Below are 22,152 nucleotides of genomic sequence, written 5' to 3'. Positions count from 1 at the left end.
TGGCATAAAAACAAATATGAAAACGCTCGAAAACGTTACCGTGTGCATGCACGTGCACATAGCCTTAATCCTGAATTCCGAATATCAATATGTCGTTTTTGGATTCCATTTGTACGCTAAAAACATCACTTCTCTTCTAGATATCCTGGGAGTCCACAACACTTGGCTTTTGGTTTACGGATTTGATCGAAAGGAATAACCAGTTCTCCACGTGGCTTTTTGATGGTAGACCAATATGTTTCTGGATGACAGGATTCTTCAATCCTCAGGTAACATAATTTACGTACTCAAATTGCGAACAGCCGTCTGGACTGAGTTTAACATACTCGGCGATATGTTCTCCTTGCAGGGTTTTCTCACGGCAATGCGACAAGAAATCACGAGAGCTCACAAGGGTTGGGCTCTCGACTGCGTTGTCCTTAGCAACGACGTTACTAAGTACATGAAGGAAGATCTGACGTCAGCACCAGCTGAGGGTGTCTACGTGTACGGTTTGTTTCTAGATGGTGCAGGCTGGGACAGACGCAACTGTCGACTTGTTGAACCTCCTCCAAAAGTGCTCTTTTCAAATCTACCCGTGGTTCATATCTACGCAGTGAATACGACCTCTGCCAAAGATCCCCGTCTGTATGAATGCCCTGTATATAAAAAACCACGGCGTACTGACTTGACTTACATATTTTGCCTGAATCTCAAAACGATGCAGCATCCTGATCACTGGATTCTTCGTGGTGTTGCATTGTTGTGTGATACGAAGTAGTTTTGTTTGATTTCTGCATGCCAAAGATGTTTGTTTCAAATGTGTTTTCCAACCCTTTTGTAAATATTACAAATGTTGTATTAATGTATTATGTAAATATTATAAGTATTGTATTATGAAATTTATTATTATAACCTAAAGCAAGGATTCAATAAACTGATAAAAACTTTGAAAAAACATGAGTTGCGAATTCTTATTTAAATTCAAAGTCTCTAAAAAAGGATTAAATCAACTAAAAAACTCTTGTCTTTCACCACCAGCAGCGGTGGCCGAGTTGGTTAGGACAGTGGTTAGTCCATAAGCGGTGGTGGTTCAAGCCCTTGCAGTGTCAAAACAAAAGTTTCAGACTTGGAAAATTTAAAAAGTCTTAAGTCGAAGAAAGGATTAAGTAAAATAAAAAACTATCGTCTTTCACCACCAGCAGCAGTGGCCGAGTTGGTTAGGACAGTGGTTAGTCCATAAGCGGTGGTGGGTTCAAGCCCTTGCAGTGTCAGAACATGAGTTTCAAAGATTGGAAAATTTAAAAAGTCTTAAGTCGAAGAAAGGATTAAGTAAAATGAGAAACTATCGTCTTTCACCACCAGCACCAGTGGCGGACAGTGGTTAGTCCATAAGCGGTGGTGGGTTCAAGTCCTTGCAGTGTCAAAACGTGAGTCTCAAAAATGGGAAAATTAAACATTGAAAAATTAAAAATTGAAAAGTTAAAAAAAATTCGAAGTTTCGAGGTGTCAAAAAAAGAAAAAAAATTCAGGTAAGAGAAGAAAAGGTAAAAGAAGAAAAAAAAAGGTAAGAGAAAAAGAGGTAAGAGAAGAAAAGGTAAGAGAAAAAGAAGTAAGAGAAGAAAAGGTAAGAGAAAAGGTAAGAGAAGAATAGGTAAGAGAAGAAGAGGTAAGAGAAAAGGTAAGAGAAGAAGAGGTAAGAGAAGAAGAGGTAAGAGAAGAAAAGGTAAGAGAAAAGGTAAGAGAAAAGGTAAGAGAAGAATAGGTAAGAGAAGAAAAGGTAAGAGAAAAGGTAAGATAAGAAGGTAAGAGAAGAAAAAAAGAAAAGGTAAGAGAAGAAAAGGTAAGAGAAAAAGAGGTAAGAGAAGAAAAGGTAAGAGAAAAGGTAAGAGAAAAGGTAAGAGAAGAATAGGTAAGAGAAGAAGAGGTAAGAGAAGAAGAGGTAAGAGAAAAGGTAAGAGAAGAAGAGGTAAGAGAAAAAGAGGTAAGAGAAGAAAAGGTAAGAGAAGAAAAGGTAAGAGAAAAGGTAAGAGGAGAACATACACCTAGCAAATGTATGCACTTCTCTTCTCTCTCCTTCTCTTCTCTCTCTTCTCTCTCCCTCTCTTCTTTCTCTCCCTCCCTCTCCTCCCTCCCTCTCCTCCCTCCCTCTCCTCCCTCCCTCTCCTCCCTCCCTCCCTCTCCTCCCTCCCTCCCTCTCCTCCCTCCCCTCTCTCTCTCTCTCCCTCTCTCTTCTCTCACTTTTCTCACTTCTCTATCCTCTTCTCTCTCCTCTTCTCTCTCCTCTTCTCTCTCCTCTTCTCTCTCCTCTTCTCTCTCCTCTTCTCTCTCCTCTTCTCTCTCCTCTTCTCTCTCTCTTCTCTCTCCTCTTCTCTCTCCTCTTCTCTCTCCTCTTCTCTCTCCTCTTCTCTCTCCTCTTCTCTCTCCTCTTCTCTCTCCTCTTCTCTCCCTCTCTTCTTCTCTCCCTCTCTTCTTCTCTCCCTCTCTTCTTCTCTCCCTCTCTTCTCTCCCTCTCTTCTCTCCCTCTCTTCTCTCCCTCTCTTCTCTCCCTCTCTTCTCTCCCTCTCTTCTCTCTCCATCTCTTCTCTCTCCATCTCTTCTCTCTCCCTCTCTTCCTGCCTCACATCGTCTTGTTAAAACCCTTGCATGGTCTTTTGCAAACTTTTCTTTCTTTGTTTTGAAATACCGAATTTTTTAAATTGTTCAATTTTTCTTTCACTTCAGAATTATTTGAAAATTCGAATTTTTTTAATTTTTCAACGTTCAATTTTCCAAGTCTTTGAAACTCATGTTTTGACACTGCAAGGGCTTGAACCCACCACCGCTTATGGACTAACCACTGTCCTAACCAACTCGGCCACTGCTTCTGGTGGTGAAAGACGACAGTTTTTTATTTTACTTAATCCTTTCTTCGACTTAAGACTTTTTAATTTTTTTACGTCTTTCACCACCAGCTATCAGCGGTGGCCGAGTGGGTTAGGACAGTTGTAAGTCCATAAGCGGTGGTGGGTTCAAGCCCTTGCAGTGTCAAAACATGAGTTGCGAATTCTTATTTAATCTAAAGTCTCCAAAGAAAGGATTAAATCAAATAAAAAACTTTCGTCTTTCACCACGAGCAGCGGTGGCCGAGAGGTTTAGGACAGTTGTAAGTCCATAAGCGGTGGTGGGTTCAAGCCCTTGCAGTGTCAAAACATGAGTTGCGAATTCTTATTTAATCTAAAGTCTCCAAAGAAAGGATTAAATCAAATAAAAAACTTTCGTCTTTCACCACGAGCAGCGGCGGCCGAGAGGTTTAGGACAGTGGTTAGTCCAAAAGGGGTGGTGGTTCAAGCCCTTGCAGTGTCGAAACATGAGTTTCAGATTTGGAAAATTTAAAAAGTCTTAAGTCGAAGAAAGGATTAAGTAAAATAAAAAACTATCGTCTTTCACCACCAGCGGCAGTGGCGGAGTTGGTTAGGACAGTGGTTAGTCCATAAGCGGTGGTGGTTCAAGCCCTTGCAGAGTCAAAACATGAATTGCAAATTCTTAATTAATTTTAAGCCTCCAAAAAAAGGATGAAATGAAATAAAAAACTTTCGTCTTTCACCACAAGAAGCGGTGGCCGAGTGGGTTAGGACAGTGGTTAGTCCATAGGCGGTAGTGGGTTCAAGCCCTTGCACTGTCAAAAATTAAGTTACAAATTCTTATTTAATTTCAAAGACTTGTAAAAATAAGGTGAAAAAATTCTAAGTCTAAAAAATTCTAAGTCTCACCACCAGCACTGATAGCCGGCGGTGAAAGACTTAGAAAATTTAAAAAGTCTTAAGTCGAAGAAAGGATTAAGCGAAATAAAAAACTGTCGTCTTTCACCACCAGCAGCAGTGGCCGAGTTGGTTAGGACAGTGGTTAGTCCATAAGCGGTGGTGGGTTCAAGCCCTTGCAATGTCAAAACATGAGTTTCAGAGTTGGAAAATTTAAAAAGTCTTAAGTCGAAGAAAGGATTAAGCGAAATAAAAAACCGTCGTCTTTCACCACCAGCAGCAGTGGCCGAGTTGGTTAGGACAGTGGTTAGTCCATAAGCGGTGGTGGGTTCAAGCCCTTGCAGTGTCTAAACATGAGTTTCAAAAATTGATAAACCGGAAAATTGAAAATTGGAAAGTTAAAATTGGACGTTTCAAAGAAAAATAGAAAATTTAAAAAAATGGGAAGTTTCAAACTTACAGCACAAGCAGCAGTGTCAATGCATGAGTTTCAAACATTGAAAAAAAAAAAAAATTCTAAGTCCAAATAAAATTCAAAGTTTCAAAAGAAAAAATGGAAATTTCGAAAAAAAATAATAAATTCTAAGTAAAAAAATTGGACAATCAAAGAAATTCAGAATTTCATCAAAAAATGGAAAAAAAATTCCAAAAGACAACGCAAGGGCTTGGAGGGGGGAGAGGAGGGGGGATGGAGAGAGGAGGGGCGGATGGCAAAAGGAAGGGGGGAGAGAGAGGGGGGAGAGAGAGGGGGGGAGAAGAGGGGGGAGAGAGGGGGGGAGAGAGGGGGGGAGAAGAGGGGGAGAAGAGAGGGGGAGGGAGAGAGGGGGAGGGAGAAGAGGGGGGGGGCGAAGAGGGGGGGGAGAGAAGAGGGGGAGAGAGAGAAAAGAGGGGAGCATACACCCGGGGGATCTATAATCTCCTCACCTGTCTCCCCCTCCTCTTTTCTCTCCCCCTCCTATATCCCCCTCTCTCCTCCCCCCCTCTCCTCCCCCCTCTCCTCCCCCCTCTTCTCCCCCCTCTTCTCCCCCCCCCTTCTCCCCCCCTCTTCTCCCTCCCCCCTCTCCCTCCCCCTTCCTCTCTCCCCCCCTTTTTCCATCCCCCCTCATCCTCTCTCCATCCCCCCTCCTCTCCCCCCTCCAAGCCCTTGCATTGTCTTTTAAATTTCGGATTTTTTTTTTCTGAAATTTAGAATTTCTTTGATTGTCCATTTGTTTTACTTAGAATTTTTTTTATTTTTTTTCGAAACATCCAATTTTTTTTGAAATTCTTAATTTCTTTGATTGTCCAATTGTTTTTTACTTAGAATTTTTTTTTTTTCGAAACTTCCAATTTTTTTTGAAATTCCGAATTTTTTTTATTTTTTTTTGAAACTTCCAGTTTTTCTTTTGAAACTTTGAATTTTATTTGGACTTAGAATTTTTTTTCTTTTTTTTTCAATTTTTGAAACTCATGCATTGACACTGCTGCTTGTGCTGAAAGTTTGAAACTTCCCATTTTTTCTGAAACTTCCCATTTTTTCTGAAACTTCCTATTTTTCTTTGAAACGTTCAATTTTAACATTCCGATTTTCAGTTTTCCGATCTTTCAATTTTTGAAACTCATGCATTGACACTGCAAGGGCTTGAACCCACCACCGCTTATGGACTAACCACTGTCCTAACCAACTCGGCCACTGCTGCTGGTGGTGAAAGACGATAGTTTCTCATTTTACTTAACCCTTTCTTCGACTTAAGACTTTTTAAATTTTCCAAGTCTGAAACTCATGTTTAGACACTGCAAGGGCTTGAACCACCACCGCTTATGGACTAACCACTGTCCTAACCAACTCAGCTACTGCTGCTGGTGGTGAAAGACGACAGTTTTTTATTTTACTTAATCCTTTCTTCGACTTAAGACTTTTTAAATTTTCTAAGTCTTTCACCGCCGCTATCAGTGCTGGTGGTGAGACTTAGAATTTTTTCACCTTATCCTTACAAGTCTTTGAAATTAAATAAGAATTTGCCACTTAATTTTTGACATTGAAGGGCTTGAACCACACACCGCCTATGGACTAACCACTGTCCTAACCCACTCGGCCACCGCTTCTTGTGGTGAAAGACGAAAGTTCTTTATATCATTTAATCCTTTTTTTGGAAACTTTAAATTAATTAAGAACTCGCAAATCATGTTTTGACACTGCAAGGGCTTGAACCACTCTCGCTTATGGACTAACCACTGTCCTAAACCTCTCGGCCACTGCTGCTGCTGATGAAAGACGACAGTTTTTTATTTCATTTAATCCTTTCTTCGACTTAAGACTTTTTAAATTTACCAAGTCTGAAACTCATGTTTAGACACCGCAAGGGCTTGAACCCACCACCGCTTATGGACTAACCACTGTCCTAACCAACTCGGCTACTGCTGCTGGTGGTGAAAGATGACAGTTTTTTATTTTACTTAATCCTTTCTTCGACTTAAGACTTTTTAAATTTTCCAAGTCTGAAACTCACGTTTCAACACTGCAAGGGCTTGAACCACCACCGCTTATGGACTAACCACTGTCCTAACCAACTCGGCCACTGCTGCTGGTGGTGAAAACGACAGTTTGTTATTTCACTTAATCCTTTCTTCGACTTAAGACTTTTTAAATTTTCCAGGTCTGAAACTCATGTTTAGACACTGCAAGGGCTTGAACCCACCACCGCTTATGGACTAACTACTGTCCTAATCAACTCGGCCACCGCTGCTGGTGGTAAAAGGCGAAAGTTTTTTATTTCGTTTAATCCTTTCTTTCTTGGAGACTTTAGATTAAATAAGAATTCGCAACTCATGTTTTGACACTGCAAGGGCTTGAACCCACCACCGCTTATGGACTTACAACTGTCCTAACCCACTCGGCCACCGCTGATAGCTGGTGGTGAAAGACGTAAAAAAATTAAAAAGTCTTAAGTCGAAGAAAGGATTAAGTAAAATAAAAAACTGTCGTCTTTCACCAACAGCAGCAGTGGCCGAGTTGGTTAGGACAGTGGTTAGTCCATAAGCGGTGGTGGGTTCAAGGCTATGCAGTGTCAAAACATGAGTTTCAAAAATGGAAAAATTAGAAAATTGAACCATCGAAAAATCGCCAATTGGAAAATTGAAAATTGGAAAGTTAAAGGTGGAGGTTTCAAAGAAGTATTGAAAAAGTGGAACATTGGAAAATAAAAAAGGATAGTTGGAAATTTCAAAAAAATTGGAAGTTTCAAAAAAAGGAAAAAAACTCTAAATAAAAAAAAAATCGGACATTTAAAATAATTCGGAATTTCAAAAACGATTGGAAGTTTCAAAAAAAGAGAAAAAAAATTAAAAGTAAAAAAAAAATTGGAAGTTTAAAAAAAAGGGAAAAAAATTCAAAGTAAAAAAAATGGGACAGTTAAATTCCAAAAGACAATGCGACGGCTTGAACAAGGTGGGGAGAAAGAGAGAGAGGAGGGGAAGAGAGAGAGAGGAGGGGAGGGAAAGAGAGGGAAAGAGAGGGAGAGAGGAGGGGAAGAGAGAGAGGAGGGGAGGGGAAGAGAGGGAGAGGGGAAGGGAAGAGAGAGAGGAGGAAGAGGGAAGGGAGGGGGAGAGAGGGAAGGGAGGGGAAGGGGGGGAGAGAGGGAAGGGAGGGGAGAGAGGGAGAGGGGAGAGAGGAAGGGAGGGGAAGAGAGGGAAGGGAGGGAAGAAAGGGAAGGGAGGGGGAGAGAGAGGGAAGAGAGAGGGGAGAGAGAGGGGAGAGAGAGGGAAGGGAGTGGGAAGGGAGTGGGAGAGGGAAGGGAATGGGAGTGGGAAGGGAGAGGGAAGGGAGTGGGAGAGGGAAGGGAATGGGAGAGGGAAGGGAATGGGAGAGGGAAGGGAATGGGAGAGGGAAGGGAGAGGGAATGGGAGAGGGAAGGGAGAGGGAAGGGAGAGGGAAGGGAGAGGGAAGGGAGAGGGAAGGGAGAGGGAAGGGAGAGGGAAGGGAGAGGAAGGGAGAGGGAGGGAGGGAATGGGAGAGGGAATGGGAGAGGGAATGGGAGAGGGAAGGGGAGGGAAGGGAGAGGGAAGGGAGGGGAAGGGGAGGGAAGGAGAGGGAAGGGAGGGAGAGGGAAGGGAGAGGAAGGGAGAGGGAAGGAGAGGGAAGGGAGAGGGAAGGGAGAGGGAAGGGAGAGGGAAGGGAGAGGGAAGGGAGAGGGAAGGAGAGGAAGGGAGAGGGAAGGGAGAGGGAAGGGAGAGGGAAGGGAGAGGGAAGGGAGAGGGAAGGGAGAGGGAAGGGAGAGGAAGGGAGAGGGAAGGGAGAGGGAAGGGAGAGGGAAGGGAGAGGGAAGGGAGGGAAGGGAGAGGGAAGGGAGAGGGAGGGAGAGGGAAGGAGAGGGAAGGGAGAGGGAAGGGAGAGGGAAGGGAGAGGGAAGGGAGAGGGAAGGGAGAGGGAAGGGAGAGGGAAGGGAGAGGGAAGGAGAGGGAAGGGAGAGGGAAGGGAGGGAAGGGAGAGGGAAGGGAGAGGGAAGGGAGAGGGAAGGGAGAGGGAAGGGAGAGGAGGGAGAGGGAAGGAGAGGGAAGGGAGAGGGAAGGGAGAGGGAAGGGAGAGGGAAGGGAGAGGGAGGGAGAGGGAAGGGAGAGGGAAGGGAGAGGAAGGGAGAGGGAAGGAGAGGGAAGGGAGAGGGAAGGGAGAGGGAAGGGAGAGGGAAGGGAGAGGAAGGGAGAGGGAAGGGAGAGGGAAGGGAGAGGGAAGGGAGAGGGAAGGGAGAGGGAAGGGAGAGGGAAGGGAGAGGGAAGGGAGAGGGAAGGGAGAGGGAAGGGAGAGGGAAGGGAGAGGGAAGGGAGAGGGAAGGGAGAGGGAAGGGAGAGGGAAGGGAGAGGGAAGGGAGAGGGAAGGGAGAGGGAAGGGAGAGGAAGGGAGAGGGAAGGGGAGGGAGGGGAGGGAGGGGAGGGAGGGGAGGGGAGGGGGAGGGGAAGGGAGGGAGAAAGAGGTGGGAAGAGAGAGAGAGAGAGAGGAGAAAAGAGAGGAAACCATATATCAACCGGTTGTATGCTCTCCTCTCTTCTCCCTCTCCCCCTCTCTTCTCCTCTCTCCCTCTTTTGAAATTCCGAATTTCTTTGATTGTCTAATTTTTTTTACTTAAGTTCTTTGAATTTTTTTTTTCGAAACTTCGAATTTTTTTTTAATTTTCCTATTGAAACTTCGAATTTTTTTTAATTTTTCAATTTTCAATTTTTCAATTTTCCAATTTTTCCATTTTTGAAACACATGTTTTGACACTGCAAGAGATTGAACCCACCACCGCTTATGGACTAACCACTGTCCTAACCAACTCCGCCACTGCTGCTTGTGGTGAAAGACGACAGTTTTTTTTTTACTGACGACAGTTTTTTTTTTACTTAATCCGTTCTTCGACTTAAGACTTTTTAAATTTTCTAAGTCTTTCACGTGTGTTCACTGTGTTGGACTGCATCAGTGGAAGGCTTAATTTATTTATGTGGGTGAATTTCCATAGATATTATTTGTGAGCTTCCCTAATAACAATAAAGTATATATATTTACTATATTACCTGGGTCTCTCTTTACGCTGTTTGTCTTTTTCATCCACAAACAATTTTGCAAGACCACCTAAAATATCAGATGGAAACATTGCTATAACTAAACTATACATAGAAATCAAACTTCGTTCAGCCATATATCTCACATACTATAGTCTAGTCCCAACAATTCTTAAGGCCAGCGCACACTAGAGCTATGTGCTTAGCAAAAAGTCATTCATGGCTAGTTGCTCTTGTGTGCAGGCGACTTTTCCAGCGACTTTGGTCATTCGTATCAAAAGTCGCTGGAAAATTCGCCTGCAAACCGGAGAGCAACTGGCTTACGCCAATGGTCACAAATAACTTTTTGCTAAGCACATAGCTCTAGTACTAGTGTGCGTCGGCTTTTAAATGTCGGACACTGAAGAAATCTTCTTAATCTTTTACAATCATCAGACGTCACAATGCTTGTAATTAAAAAAAAAAGCGTGCGTCTAAATTTTGAGAAATGAGCAATGGATGAAATAAGCGATTCACATTTATATCGTAATATTTACACAAACATTTTATCACAACAAATACATGCTGAGAATAGGCTACATCGTTTAATGTTGACACGCAAAGGCAAGAACGCGGCGTCATTTGATGGCCATTTATCTACAGTGCGTGCCAAAGTTGAAAAAGATCGCAACAGAATTAAGAAACTGGGCGAAAGCCTTCTCCTCATGGAGAGAAAAGAAACCGCTGCTGTAAAAGGTTTGATGTATTTTTTGAAGACGCTTTTTTTTTTTTTAAAAATCTTCATAAAAAAGATGCTATTAACAAGTTTCTTTCACAGCAGGTTCGACGGTGAACGGAAATATGAAGATTGAAAAAGATCCAAAGCCAAGTGGGTTTGTAACATTATTAAATATTGAAAATCTACGAGATCAGTTTAGACTTGGTCAAAACGACGTATCACACGAACCAAGAAAGGGCCAAAAACACAACAACTCAAGAAACACACTCGATCAAAATGCTGTCCAATTAACTATCGACCCCAAAGATATTGAATTGTTCTTTGAGGATCCGATGACTCAGTGTACGCAATACTGCCCACAAAGTGCTCTTCACACCAGAAATATTGACGAGCAGGGAATGTTTAGAAAATTCGATAGTCGTAGTAGAAATGATGCGTTAACGTCATCTCAATGTCTGAAAGATGTTTTACCAAAACGAGTTAGCTTTAATGATATCCCAGATGTCATTGCTACACAAGAGGTTGGGAACCAAAATATTATGGCCAATCATGAAGGATGGAGATCTGACTACTCCGACGATGAGGCAGACGAAACTACAGAAGGAAATCATCTCAAGAAAAAATGTAATTTGTCTCGTTTTACACGGCCAATTTCTTCCTGAAGTATAACACTGGTTAGATATCCGGGAATATAGTTAATATCTGGCAGAACAAACTAGTTTAGAGTCGTAGTAAGACTGGATCAATACCTAAATAAAACAAATCTATTGAAAGAACAGTCTACAACATCTTAGAGCGACCAAATGTGATAAGCGATGCAGCTATTTTCATAGTTTATTATTCATCTCTTTAGCTGGTAAACGTTACCGTGAGCCACCACCGGAGTTCGATCCATACTCATACCAAGATCGTGATGAACGTCGAAACACGCCTGAATCATCATTTAGACAAGCACGAATATACAAGCAGAATTTGGCCAGAAAAGGTGTTTCTTTTTTCACCAATTTTACCGATGAATCTAAACAACGGTTAGTGTTCATTATTTGTGCCGACGAGACATTAATTGTTGATTTATTTGCTGTATAGACGAGTGTCATGATAATACACCAAAGCCTTTCTTCAAGTCTCAAAAGCTTCTGAAGAATTGTGAAGAGAACTGGGGTTTAGCCAACGACCAAGGAAACAGTCCGTTTAAAAGTCCTTGGGAAGGAGTGATATCAACGTCTTTACAGAGAGAACAAAATTACAGTACCCAGGTTGTTCCAAGTTCGATAACAAACCATGAAGGTTTGAAGAGTTTTTCATCGCAGAATTGCTTGGAAATGATAAAAAATGATCAAGTAAATGTATTTTAGTTTTTCCAGATGATTTGTCAGGCAGTAAAACATTGGAATGCAATCAAAACTCGTTAAAAGCAGCCCCAGAAGTTTGCAACAGCAAAGAGGAAATCATACCGAAGACGGATGATCGTTTCAGGATGGAGAAAACTAGCCATGAAAAATTTGAAGAATATAAGAAACAATGTTTGTGATTGTTCTGTTAGGATTGGGTTTTTAGCAAAATATAGTGCTCGAAATGTAGTTTCTTAGACCATCATGTATATGCTGGTCGATGTGCATGTGTGATACCCGATTTAAATATTTCTCTACTTCTGTAGGGTTAAATCTGGGAAAAGACAACGAGCCAAAACAAGAAGAAATGAATGAAAGCGATGACATTTACGACCATGTTGTTAAGAGAACATGCGATAGCAAATTTATACAAGGTATTAAAGTAGGGCAATTAACGATGTTAGAAATACAGCGAAGTATTCATCAACCAAGTTCTCACAGTCAATATTTTCTATCTTGTATTTAGATAGTGCTCTCACTGCATTGAGAAGACAATCATGGTCTCTTTACCCTCCTAATAAGAATAAAATACAACAGAAAGTCTGGGGGAGAATAGCGTTGATATTCCGCAGAAATACAAAGAACAAATCACAAGTTATCAAGGCGGACAAGAAAGAATTTCACGTCGCCAAAAATGTCCGAAGACGAATGAGCTTACGGCCTCTTCCGGAGACTCCCGAAATTATGGAAAATAATTCGTATGCTAACACCACTGACTCGTTAGAATCATTCCACCACAACTAAGCTGTCTGTTATATCAGGTTAAAACGGTGAATTGGAAATCTCTATAGCAGCGAATATTTTTGGCATATTCACTAAAGCAAATACAATATACTACACACAAATATTATAACAATAATTTGAACACTTTACCGGGAGTAATCCGCCTTTTCAGTGCCATAATGCTCTGTCGTTGATCCTCAGGAAATAACGCAACAGTTGTTGTCCCGTCAGGTCAACAAGACTTGCATGATAAAATCACCCTGGAGAAACAAAGAAATTCATAAAATCAAGTCGTGTAATATTAACGGAGATACTGATGGTTATAGGACTTGTACATACCTCGAGCTTTCCGAAAAAATTAAATTTTCTTCTTTCAAAATTGTAAATGGAAGATGAAAAGTTCGTAAATAACGTAAAATATTTACGAGACAAAACAACCATCAGAAACGAGATATTTCACTCAGCACTGACGTTTTCTGATCCTGAAAACCATGTTGCTGGGTTTGTACTGGATTGCGCGGTGGGGCTGATGGTGCAGAGGTAGGTAAGGATACTTGTATGAGGAGGAGTCGTTCTGCCTTGTTTGTGGGCCACTAAATCTATCCTTAGAACGATCACGTCTGTGGGCTGGATCAGGTGCACGTGTATTCCCGAGATCTAGAACCAGGGCCAGAGCGTGGGACGGTGGTCCACGAGACGGTCATCTGAGCGACGCCGATCAAAATCACGAGGATCACGATAATCCTGACCTCACTGATCTAAAGATTGATAAAATATTTAATAAGTTTTGTCTGATTTCATTTTCTTCAATAAATCATACCTAAGGATACAGAAACACATCCCATTCCTAAATAGTTCCTCAGAACAATTAGTGATAAATATGAGAGACAATTCTATATACTACACTTTGGGATATCATATGATTTTGAAATCAGTGGCGTAGCCAGCCTGACCATTTTATCCTGCTATGTAAATTTTGTGTTATTATAATTATTTATTTCTGTAGAAATTCATTGTTTTCACAGTCGATAAACACCAAAATATTAGCATAGCAGGACAAATCATCAGGCTGGCTATGCCACTGTTCGAAATGAAAAATACCTAAATAAGAACAGATTTATAGGCACATACGTCTGCAAAAAATCCAAATCATAGTGACCTAAATCAGTTATATTTCACTGGTAATGGCTGATGTTAACATCAAGAGATTTATTTGTAAGAGGAAAAGTAGTGGGTGAAATAATTGTAGTTAAATTATAAGCCATGCAGGGAATACCTTGGGACCAAAAGTCAGGAGAAACTTGAAAGTCCTTGTGTATCTGGATGAGGTGGGATGTGACCAGGAGAAAGGTGCCCCCTGACCTCTCCCCCTGGTTGATCAGATCGCAATGGTTGTGGAGAGGTTCTGTTTGTTCAATTAGTTTAATTCATAAGAATTAATTTGCAGTGTGAATAAATAATAAAATATTGTCCATTAATTTGATGCCTCTTTGGAAAACTGAGGAATTTAAAGATTCTTCACATAATGACACATTACTTCATGTAAAGCTTATTATTGCATTTCAACTGACTTAAGATGGTTGCTCAATGGAGTGTGAGAGGTTGATTGGTACTATAGCTTATATAGCTTTTGACTAATATTTTGTAAGATAAAGTCAGATTTCTTTATGATAACTACTTAACATATGGAGGTTATAAATTCAAGAGCAGCAATGGTTAGTAACTATGAAGTTTTTGCTTTAATTGAGGAGAAAATGCAACAGGAATCAAGTAAAAGAGGTAAAAAGAAGCAAAAGCAAGAGAACTTGGCAACCATTTCATACGAAGTAATGAAGTACCTGGAAAAAACACCTTGTAAACTACAAAATAAGGATGTTATAAAACAGTTCCTAACTGATGTGGCACCATTTAACCTAACTAAAGGTGAAAAGCTTCAATTGTTGAATTTAAGACCAACAACACCAGTTGAAATACAACTTATAGTTGAAGAGAGTGAAGAAAGACTACGAACAGATGAAGAACTGGATCAACTAATTGAGATTGTTAGCAAATTACCAAGTATGGATAGTGAGATAATAAACGAAGAGGGAATGGATGAAGGAACTGAATGAAATGAAGAGGGAATGGACCAAGAAACTGAATGAAATGAAGAGGGAATGGACGAAGGAACTGAATGAAATGTTATATAATATTCTTCAGTGTGTTGAATAAAGTGTATTGAAAGAAAGAGAAACTGTTCATTGAAGTTTTTTTTGCATGTCAATGAAAATTATAATTTCTAAATATCTTGGGAATCATGGTTGCATTTTTAGCACTGTAACCCTGGGGACTTTTGCAATTACATTAAACCATGTCAAAGATAGTGTTGTAAGAATGCTTAGAAATAATTTTGAAGTTTTTACAAGTTTTATACAATGCAGAATCCTAAGACCCCTTGTATGCAACTCATATTGCCCTTGCAAGTGTTATATTTTACCTTTGTAGCCCATATTTTGATGGCAAATTAAATTATTGAAAAGGAAACAACTGGAATTATACAATATCATGTACAGGGTATTGATGAAAGTAGGCAAAACAACTTATACCAATTTCCAACTGGAATTAAATTTTTCTTGTTTAATTTCTGCCAAATTTGCAACTGGTAATTATAATAATTTACGTCTTACAAAAGATTTAAGTGCAAAAAAGTGGTCTGAAACCACTAGTATCATTTTTTATTTTAACATTACAAGTTTTTCATACATATGTTCATAATACTACCTTATACTTAGTTCACTACAGTCTTAAAGTTTCTTATTGCAAGTTATAACACTGTTCAATGGGAGCCCAGGAACTTAATTTTAATGGGAAACCAGGAACTTAATTGCCACCACGGAGACGAAGAACAAGATGAAGGGTGGACTCTTTTTGGATGTTGTAATCAGACAGTGTGCGACCATCTTCAAGTTGCTTGCCAGCAAAGATAAGACGTTGTTGGTCTGGAGGGATTCCTTCTTTATCTTGAATCTTCGTTTTCACATTTTCAATGGTGTCGCTGGGTTCCACTTCAAGGGTGATGGTCTTGCCAGTCAGGGTTTTCACAAAGATCTGCATACCACCACGGAGACGAAGAACAAGATGAAGAGTTGATTCTTTTTGGATATTGTAGTCGGAAAGGGTTCGGCCATCTTCAAGTTGCTTGCCAGCGAAAATCAGACGTTGTTGGTCTGGAGGGATTCCTTCTTTATCTTGAATCTTCGTCTTCACATTTTCAATGGTATCACTGGGTTCCACTTCAAGGGTGATGGTCTTGCCAGTCAGGGTTTTCACAAAGATCTGCATACCACCACGAAGACGAAGGACAAGGTGAAGGGTTGATTCTTTCTGAATATTGTAGTCAGAAAGGGTTCGGCCATCTTCAAGTTGTTTGCCAGCGAAAATAAGACGTTGTTGGTCTGGAGGGATTCCTTCTTTATCTTGAATCTTTGTTTTCACATTTTCAATCGTGTCGCTGGGTTCGACTTCAAGGGTGATGGTTTTTCCAGTCAGGGTTTTGACGAAAATCTGCATACCGCCACGAAGACGAAGGACAAGATGAAGGGTGGATTCTTTCTGAATATTGTAGTCGGAAAGGGTTCGGCCATCTTCAAGTTGTTTTCCAGCGAATATCAGTCGTTGTTGGTCAGGAGGGATTCCTTCTTTGTCTTGAATTTTTGTCTTCACATTCTCAATCGTGTCGCTGGGTTCGACTTCAAGGGTGATGGTTTTTCCAGTCAGGGTTTTGACGAAAATCTGCATACCGCCACGAAGACGAAGGACAAGGTGAAGGGTGGATTCTTTCTGAATATTGTAGTCGGAAAGGGTTCGGCCATCTTCAAGTTGTTTTCCTGCGAATATCAGACGTTGTTGGTCAGGAGGGATTCCTTCTTTGTCTTGAATTTTCGTTTTCACATTCTCAATTGTGTCGCTTGGTTCCACTTCAAGGGTGATGGTTTTTCCAGTCAGGGTTTTCACGAAAATCTGCATACCGCCACGAAGACGAAGGACAAGGTGAAGGGTTGACTCTTTCTGGATATTGTAGTCGGAAAGGGTTCTGCCGTCTTCAAGTTGTTTGCCAGCGAAAATCAAACGCTGTTGGTCGGGAGGAATGCCTTCTTTATCTTGAATTTTCGTCTTGACATTCTCGATTGTATCACTTGGTTCAACTTCCAAAGTGATAGTCTTGCCAGTCAGGGTCTTCACGAAGATTTGCATGACGAAATTTTGAAAAAATATGCGAACGATAAGCTTTCTTTCTCAGTCAAAAAATAACAAACAATAATGGACGCCGAACCTTCGTTCTCGGTTTTATGCCCAGCCTTTTTGCGTCTCTGATTGGCTGAAAAATGTCACGTGCATTGATGAGTCATAAATTATGAACAAACGGCTTGGGAGAAATTGACACAAAAGATGCAGAAAGTTTTTTTAAATACCTAAAAATGTTTAGTAACTTTACAATTTACCCAAAATAACTATTTACATAAACAGTTGAAAGAAAACATGCCGTTACTACAGAAATATTTATTTCCATATTCTATAATTTCATGGCCAGATGGGATTATTCAGATCTGATTAACATCTCAATTCCTATTACAGTGCCACCATGAGCTCATTTTCGCAAATTTAGCATATCATGCAAATCAGCTGTCTGTGCGTCATTTCCGCCTAAGCGCCATTTGCGGAAAAGAAACTTTCAATATTAGCCTCATAGTAATCCAAAGCAAAAAGTCATTCTTTGTCTATTTCAATTTAACTTGAAAGCGTTTACAAACATTTACACCAATTCATTGTATAGTATTATTTCGGTGCCGGTGAACGAACTCAAAGTAAAAAGACTTGAGTCATCTGTCAGACAAGGGCGAAGAATGTGCCCGCTCATCATTCGTCAGGCAAAATAATCAAGGCAAGTTTAGCTTGCTCACGATGACAGTTTCGTTTTGGTTTTGCACAATTAAGTAGGCTTTTATTTTATAAAAGCAAAATGGGTGAAAAATCGGAGTTATTAATTAATTGGGCGCGGTGGGACATGACATCACACCTTAATAGTTAGTAATATTGGATTGAATAAAAAATTCAAAAATTTTCCTTATTATAAAAAAACTTTACTCCTTCCTGTAATGTGCTGTATTGATCACACAGGATATGCAACGTATGAGATAGGGATTGTGGGCCACAGAAGAAAACACCAACGTCAGTACTGAAAAAGATATTTCAGGATTGTAACGTTATATCTCTATTGCATCATAGCATCGTAAGCACACGTCAACCTCGTACCCACACGTACACTCCCACCTCCACGCGTGTTCACTATGAGCTTCTTATAAAAACCACACACTATAATGCGTTCAGTCGAACTTCGACGTTTCGAGTGGAGGACACATCATCCGAAACGTCGAAGTTCTTCTGCTTCTCTAGATGGCCTACACACGTCCTGCCATCATCAAATAACTTCTCATTAAATGCGGTTCAGAAACAAGACCATACATACAAACAATTATCGGGCCATCATCAGGAGAGTTCGTAAAATGCATTTGGTAAACTAATGGCTGATTTAGTCGGTAAATCTCTGGGCACGTTAAGTAAAGATGTACTCCGTAAGATGTACTCTATCAAACGTTGTTCGCATGTTATATATGGGTTAGGTTAGGGCTAGGGTAAATATCTGAACGAATAGTGAACCCGACGTTCGCTTTCTGGTTAACAGGTAAAGAAAGCTTTCTAACCTTGGATTATCATTTGCGATTGTCTTGAAGATATTTGTCCATTCCGGGCGACCAAAATGAGTTTTTTGTCTTAAACCTGTGATGACATCGACGCTTTGCCTTTCGTCACGAACCATAATATTTCTTGCCTAAATACGTTGAAAGAAGTTTATTGAAGCCGTAATCGAGAGAAAATATGGAGAAAATCATAATTCGTTGACAATTTTAACCTCTTCCTTGCTCCAGCCTCGGGTAAGATAAATATTGTAACTTAAAAATCCATGGTTTCCTTTTTCAGCCATCTAAAAGGAAGAACAGGTTCTTGCTTACACCACCACACACTGGAAGTGAATCTCAATGAATCTGTATTTCAACCACAAATCTTGAATTTTAATAAAACTACGACCAACCTGGCTTTCAAGACTTTCCAATAGCTGCGCAAACCACTCGAAAGCGTTCGTATCTGGACAGATCCAGTAAAAATAAATCTTTTGGATTTGAAGCGAAGGACATGAATGTTCATGACGGTGCCTTCATGATCAAAAGGATATTTGCATACAAAGATAAATTAGATTCGTGATCTCTTTCGGAAGTTATTTTGGTTTGCAAACTTACCATATTGACTTCAAAATAGATGCAAATGGAGTGACGCCAATTCCAGCTCCAATAAACACACATGTTGTATATTTGAAATAACCCTAAACGAGAAAATTTCACTTGAATATTTTACCAATTGAAGAAGCGTGCCGACAAACCTCAGTTCACAAAACTTACAGAGCTGGATGTCCCGAATGGTCCATCAACAGAAATACTAAATGGTAAAATGGAAAATATCTACAAACAAATCTTGATCTCACATCTGCGTTCACACAAGATGTGGCATGGTACGCTACTCGAATTTGTCCGGATTCCTCGTGTGTGAACACGAAGAACTAGTCAAATTTTCATCTATTTTTACCGTGTGAACATCTGAACCGGACGAATTCAAGCACGGTCCTAATGTCCGGTCCGGTGTGATCGCAGCCTACTTGAACATAAGAGTTGTTCATTTAAAACTATGACAAAAAAAAATGAGAGAAAGGAACAAACCTTGGAGCATTGTTGAGATCATTCACCACGATACCCTCACCAACACAAGCTTTCGAGAACGATGCTATTAGAAAAGATATTGAATGATATAGATCGCTGCGTGTAACTGGATTAACAACAAATACGAATACTGCAAAAACAGAAGTTTTAACAAACTTGTCCAATCTCCAACTGTACGAATATGAACACTAAATGTTTCCTCCTCTGGACTCTATACAAAACATGAAACAACATCAAACACATGCGATCTACAATTGTATAAAATATCGCTCAACAATACTCACGGATGTTAAGGTAAAAGGATGCCATTCTAATCTGGATATTTTTGGACATTGCAGGAACACGTACTATCAAATGAAATAAAAGAAAAATTCCCATAATTGTCTTCTAGAGAAGATAATCCCCGCGTTATCATTTCATTATGAGATAAACAAGAGAAATAAGCAAATAAAAGATTCTCACTTGTCCAGCAGAGTAATTGAAACCAGGTTTCTTCATTTTAATTTCAATAACATTTGACGGATGTTTAACGACCTTTAAAAGACAAAATATGATCGACGAGAACCTGGAACAATTTAAAAAAGGTCTCAATTATCGCATCGGTACCTTTGTAATTGCGACATTTTGCATGGATCTTACAAAACGAATACACCTTTCAATGAAATATAATGATAGTGGTAAGACAATCCACTTCCAAGTCTGAAACATGGAGAAATAGAGATTACTCGTGAAACTGGATTATGAAATATGAAAAGAGAATGATTGTATACCTGAGGTCCAGACGATTCAAAATGCGGCAGACGACGACATTTGTTGATATCTCCCTTGCATCTTTCTGGATCATGTTCATCAGTGTTTGTTTGTCTGCGTACTAAACCCCTGTAGGTTGAGAAAGAGTTTGGTTTTAAAGGTTTGTCTTGTCTACCTGTTAAATTCTCCTTTCTTGCGGAAAGGGAAACGTCAAATTCTGTTAAAACAAAACATAACTTACTGCATGCCATGGACGATCAGTCCCACAAAGAAAATAACAAACAAATGATGGGTGTACCAGAACACTTCAAAATATGAACGTCTAGAGGAAAACAAATAATAAAGTTGGACTCTGCTGTTCATCCATTTTCATTCTTTGCGTTGCTGGTTACAAGTCATGTCTGCATTTTCTCATTCAACATCCCAAAACAAAGTATGAATTTTCAATAGTACCTTAAAAGTTCTGTAGATGATGTTACCTTAAAAAAGATCAAAGTGCCTGTTAGTCTACAAACAGACTTTGCATAAAATGAATAATTGTCAGGTTAAAAGATTTGAAGGATGAAAGCTGATAAGACTATTCAAAGCCTTCATTTGATTCCACCTGCATGCACATTGCTATGGCTTTATAAATTGGTTTATGTTACGAGGAAAACCTCAACAATCTTACCATCAAGATTAGCATGATAGTTATTATGAATCCAGAAACTCCAGCCACTGTTTAAAGAATTCAACTGAATTAGAAAATTGATTGAAAAGACAAGAATAAAAAACTTATAATTGAAGTTACCAACCAACCTGTACGAAAGACTTCAGTTGGAGGATCCTAAGAAAGACATAATTAAATCATAGTGTATCACTCTATACTACTGTATATAAATTTTTATCATAAAAATTACTCATGAATGTTTGTTGAAATATATTTAGCAATAGTATCATGCACTGACTGAATTTATTAGAGAACATCTATCATCATGGCCACACCTATGCAGTAAGCACATACAATTCGGCAGTAGATAGTAAATTAAACTTACAGAATTTTGTTTCCTAACAGGATTTATGTATGTTTTGTCGCCAGAATCACCCAAAATACTCAATGAGTGCTCAAGATTTGTGCCATCGTAAGCTCTCACAAGATTCTCAAAGTTGAAGACATGTGCACCTATATGTATTGCTATAAGATTTGAAAAAAAATTTAAAAAATTCATACTAAGCAGTGTGCAATTTGTTAAAGTCAAGATGAAATTAGAAGGTCTACCTGTGAAGAGACAAATAGCATAAGCAATGACTTTATGAAATTTCAGATTTTTATCCAGCAGACGTTGAAGGTTTTGTCCCATGCCACAACACTGAACAAATTGATAAAAACAATATATAATAACTATTTATGTGGTAAGTTTACGTTTTGAAGAAGAACTTACATCAAGGCCTCGAAGAAAGGATAACATATTTCGACAGACTGGAAGGAGAATTAGCAGACAATTGAAGTTGATAACAGTTGCAGAAGCTCTTGCCCATGGTAGACCTGACTGTGGTGATGAAATTAAAAGACTGAATTATTGATGCAATTGATTAAAAAAAGATGTAAAAAAAAGGTGTACAAGGTTCATTATCTGGAGGGGAGGTGTGATGGTGAAAATTTTAAATAATCAATTGGAGCTGGATTGTGTATAACAGTATCCAATGTACCTCTGGAATACATTTATTTTTCACTACATGGGGAGTGAATACCTTTGTTAAAACTCTGAGATAATAGTATTCCTTGCTTGAGTTGTATTTTTCAAAAGTGACACCAAATAGCAGTGCATTAATTCCAATCCAAATAGCCTAGAAAATAAGATTTATATTGCAAGGAAATTTGAAAACAATGCTTACACATCCTATAATATCCCAATTCCAATTCACTTTATTCATTCTTTCACTGTTTTCAATAACACACTGAACTGTAATATCCTGTTATTAATTTAATTTACATCAATGGACCCCCTGGATTCCTAACTGGCAGGGTGCTTTAATAGAAGACTAAGGATAACTTTATCAATTGTTTTTGTATAATACAAGCTGGAATAATGAGCTCTTTGGTTTCCCACATCAAAGAAAAGATAAAAGAGCCAGGGGGTATGCCCATACAAAGAACAATATGATTGGCTCAAGACATGATTGGCTCTTTCAAGGTTTATGTTATTGTTAAGAGGAGTGATGATAATGAGGTGAAGGGTGTCTGTTTGCGGAGATGGAGAAAAAACTTTTACTTCACTATTACCAGTCTGCAATGGCTCATAACTTCATACATACCAATAACACCCATTTTGCACGATCACTTGGATTCATCTTGTTTTTAATATTGTTCAATTGTTTCACTACAATTAAGGCTGTATTTTTATCATATTTCTCAGAAAATTTAGTTGATTTTATAGTTGTAATACTTGGCCTCTTTAACGAATAAGAGAGCTGGCTACCACCTCCTGGTTATAAGAAACAACCAGTAAAACAACCCACCATGAAAAATATACCACAAAATCTCACCC

The 22,152-nt window shown here is 39.6% G+C and overlaps 4 protein-coding genes across 5 annotated transcripts in view; 1 reads left to right on the top strand and 3 right to left on the bottom strand.

The window, feature by feature from the left end:
- The window catches only part of LOC114538284 (dynein heavy chain 5, axonemal-like), a 26,074-nt gene extending 25,158 nt beyond the window's left edge, over positions 1 to 916 (top strand). Inside the window, exons 89-90 of the mRNA XM_028559443.1 lie at positions 141 to 269; positions 350 to 916. Of these exons, the coding sequence (XP_028415244.1) occupies positions 141 to 269; positions 350 to 760 (540 nt within the window). The 3' untranslated portion in view covers positions 761 to 916. The remainder of the gene's footprint in view (positions 1 to 140; positions 270 to 349) is intronic.
- LOC114538330 (cytochrome b-245 heavy chain-like) lies at positions 728 to 22,152 on the bottom strand. 2 transcript variants are annotated; one of them, XM_028559495.1, is made up of 24 exons: positions 21,920 to 22,152; positions 21,356 to 21,451; positions 21,046 to 21,153; positions 20,883 to 20,973; positions 20,659 to 20,798; positions 20,423 to 20,450; positions 20,295 to 20,341; positions 20,078 to 20,103; positions 19,866 to 19,946; positions 19,645 to 19,753; positions 19,481 to 19,573; positions 19,337 to 19,408; positions 19,159 to 19,221; positions 19,031 to 19,085; positions 18,875 to 18,938; positions 18,560 to 18,596; positions 18,401 to 18,483; positions 18,196 to 18,316; positions 18,016 to 18,087; positions 17,807 to 17,934; positions 12,405 to 12,823; positions 12,216 to 12,325; positions 9,246 to 9,303; positions 728 to 814 (listed from the first exon to the last, which is right to left on the bottom strand). In XM_028559495.1, the coding sequence occupies exons 1-21, from the start codon at positions 21,953 to 21,955 to the stop codon at positions 12,799 to 12,801; spliced, it is 1,575 nt and encodes a 524-aa protein (XP_028415296.1). In that variant the 5' UTR covers positions 21,956 to 22,152; the 3' UTR covers positions 728 to 814; positions 9,246 to 9,303; positions 12,216 to 12,325; positions 12,405 to 12,798. The 2 variants fall into 2 exon arrangements, with proteins under 2 accessions (XP_028415296.1, XP_028415287.1); XM_028559486.1 differs by lacking the exons at positions 728 to 814; positions 9,246 to 9,303; positions 12,216 to 12,325; positions 12,405 to 12,823 and adding an exon at positions 16,472 to 17,280.
- Positions 7,985 to 8,240, bottom strand: LOC114532940 (the record flags this gene model as incomplete). Its single annotated transcript, XM_028554531.1, has 2 exons — positions 7,985 to 8,038; positions 8,190 to 8,240. Coding segments are annotated over 2 exons (105 nt in total), but the record flags the coding sequence as incomplete, so codon positions are not given.
- Positions 14,738 to 16,373, bottom strand: LOC114538342 (polyubiquitin). Its single transcript, XM_028559500.1, has one exon. The coding sequence runs from the start codon at positions 16,296 to 16,298 to the stop codon at positions 14,925 to 14,927; it is 1,374 nt and encodes a 457-aa protein (XP_028415301.1). The 5' UTR covers positions 16,299 to 16,373; the 3' UTR covers positions 14,738 to 14,924.

The sequence above is a fragment of the Dendronephthya gigantea genome, unplaced genomic scaffold (assembly GCF_004324835.1).
Source record: "Dendronephthya gigantea isolate DGI-Jeju-01 unplaced genomic scaffold, DenGig_1.0 000002F, whole genome shotgun sequence".
In the NCBI taxonomy this organism is placed as follows: domain Eukaryota; kingdom Metazoa; phylum Cnidaria; class Anthozoa; order Malacalcyonacea; family Nephtheidae; genus Dendronephthya; species Dendronephthya gigantea.
Note: the sequence above shows the minus strand (reverse complement) of the source record. Positions and strands in the feature narration are given on the sequence as shown.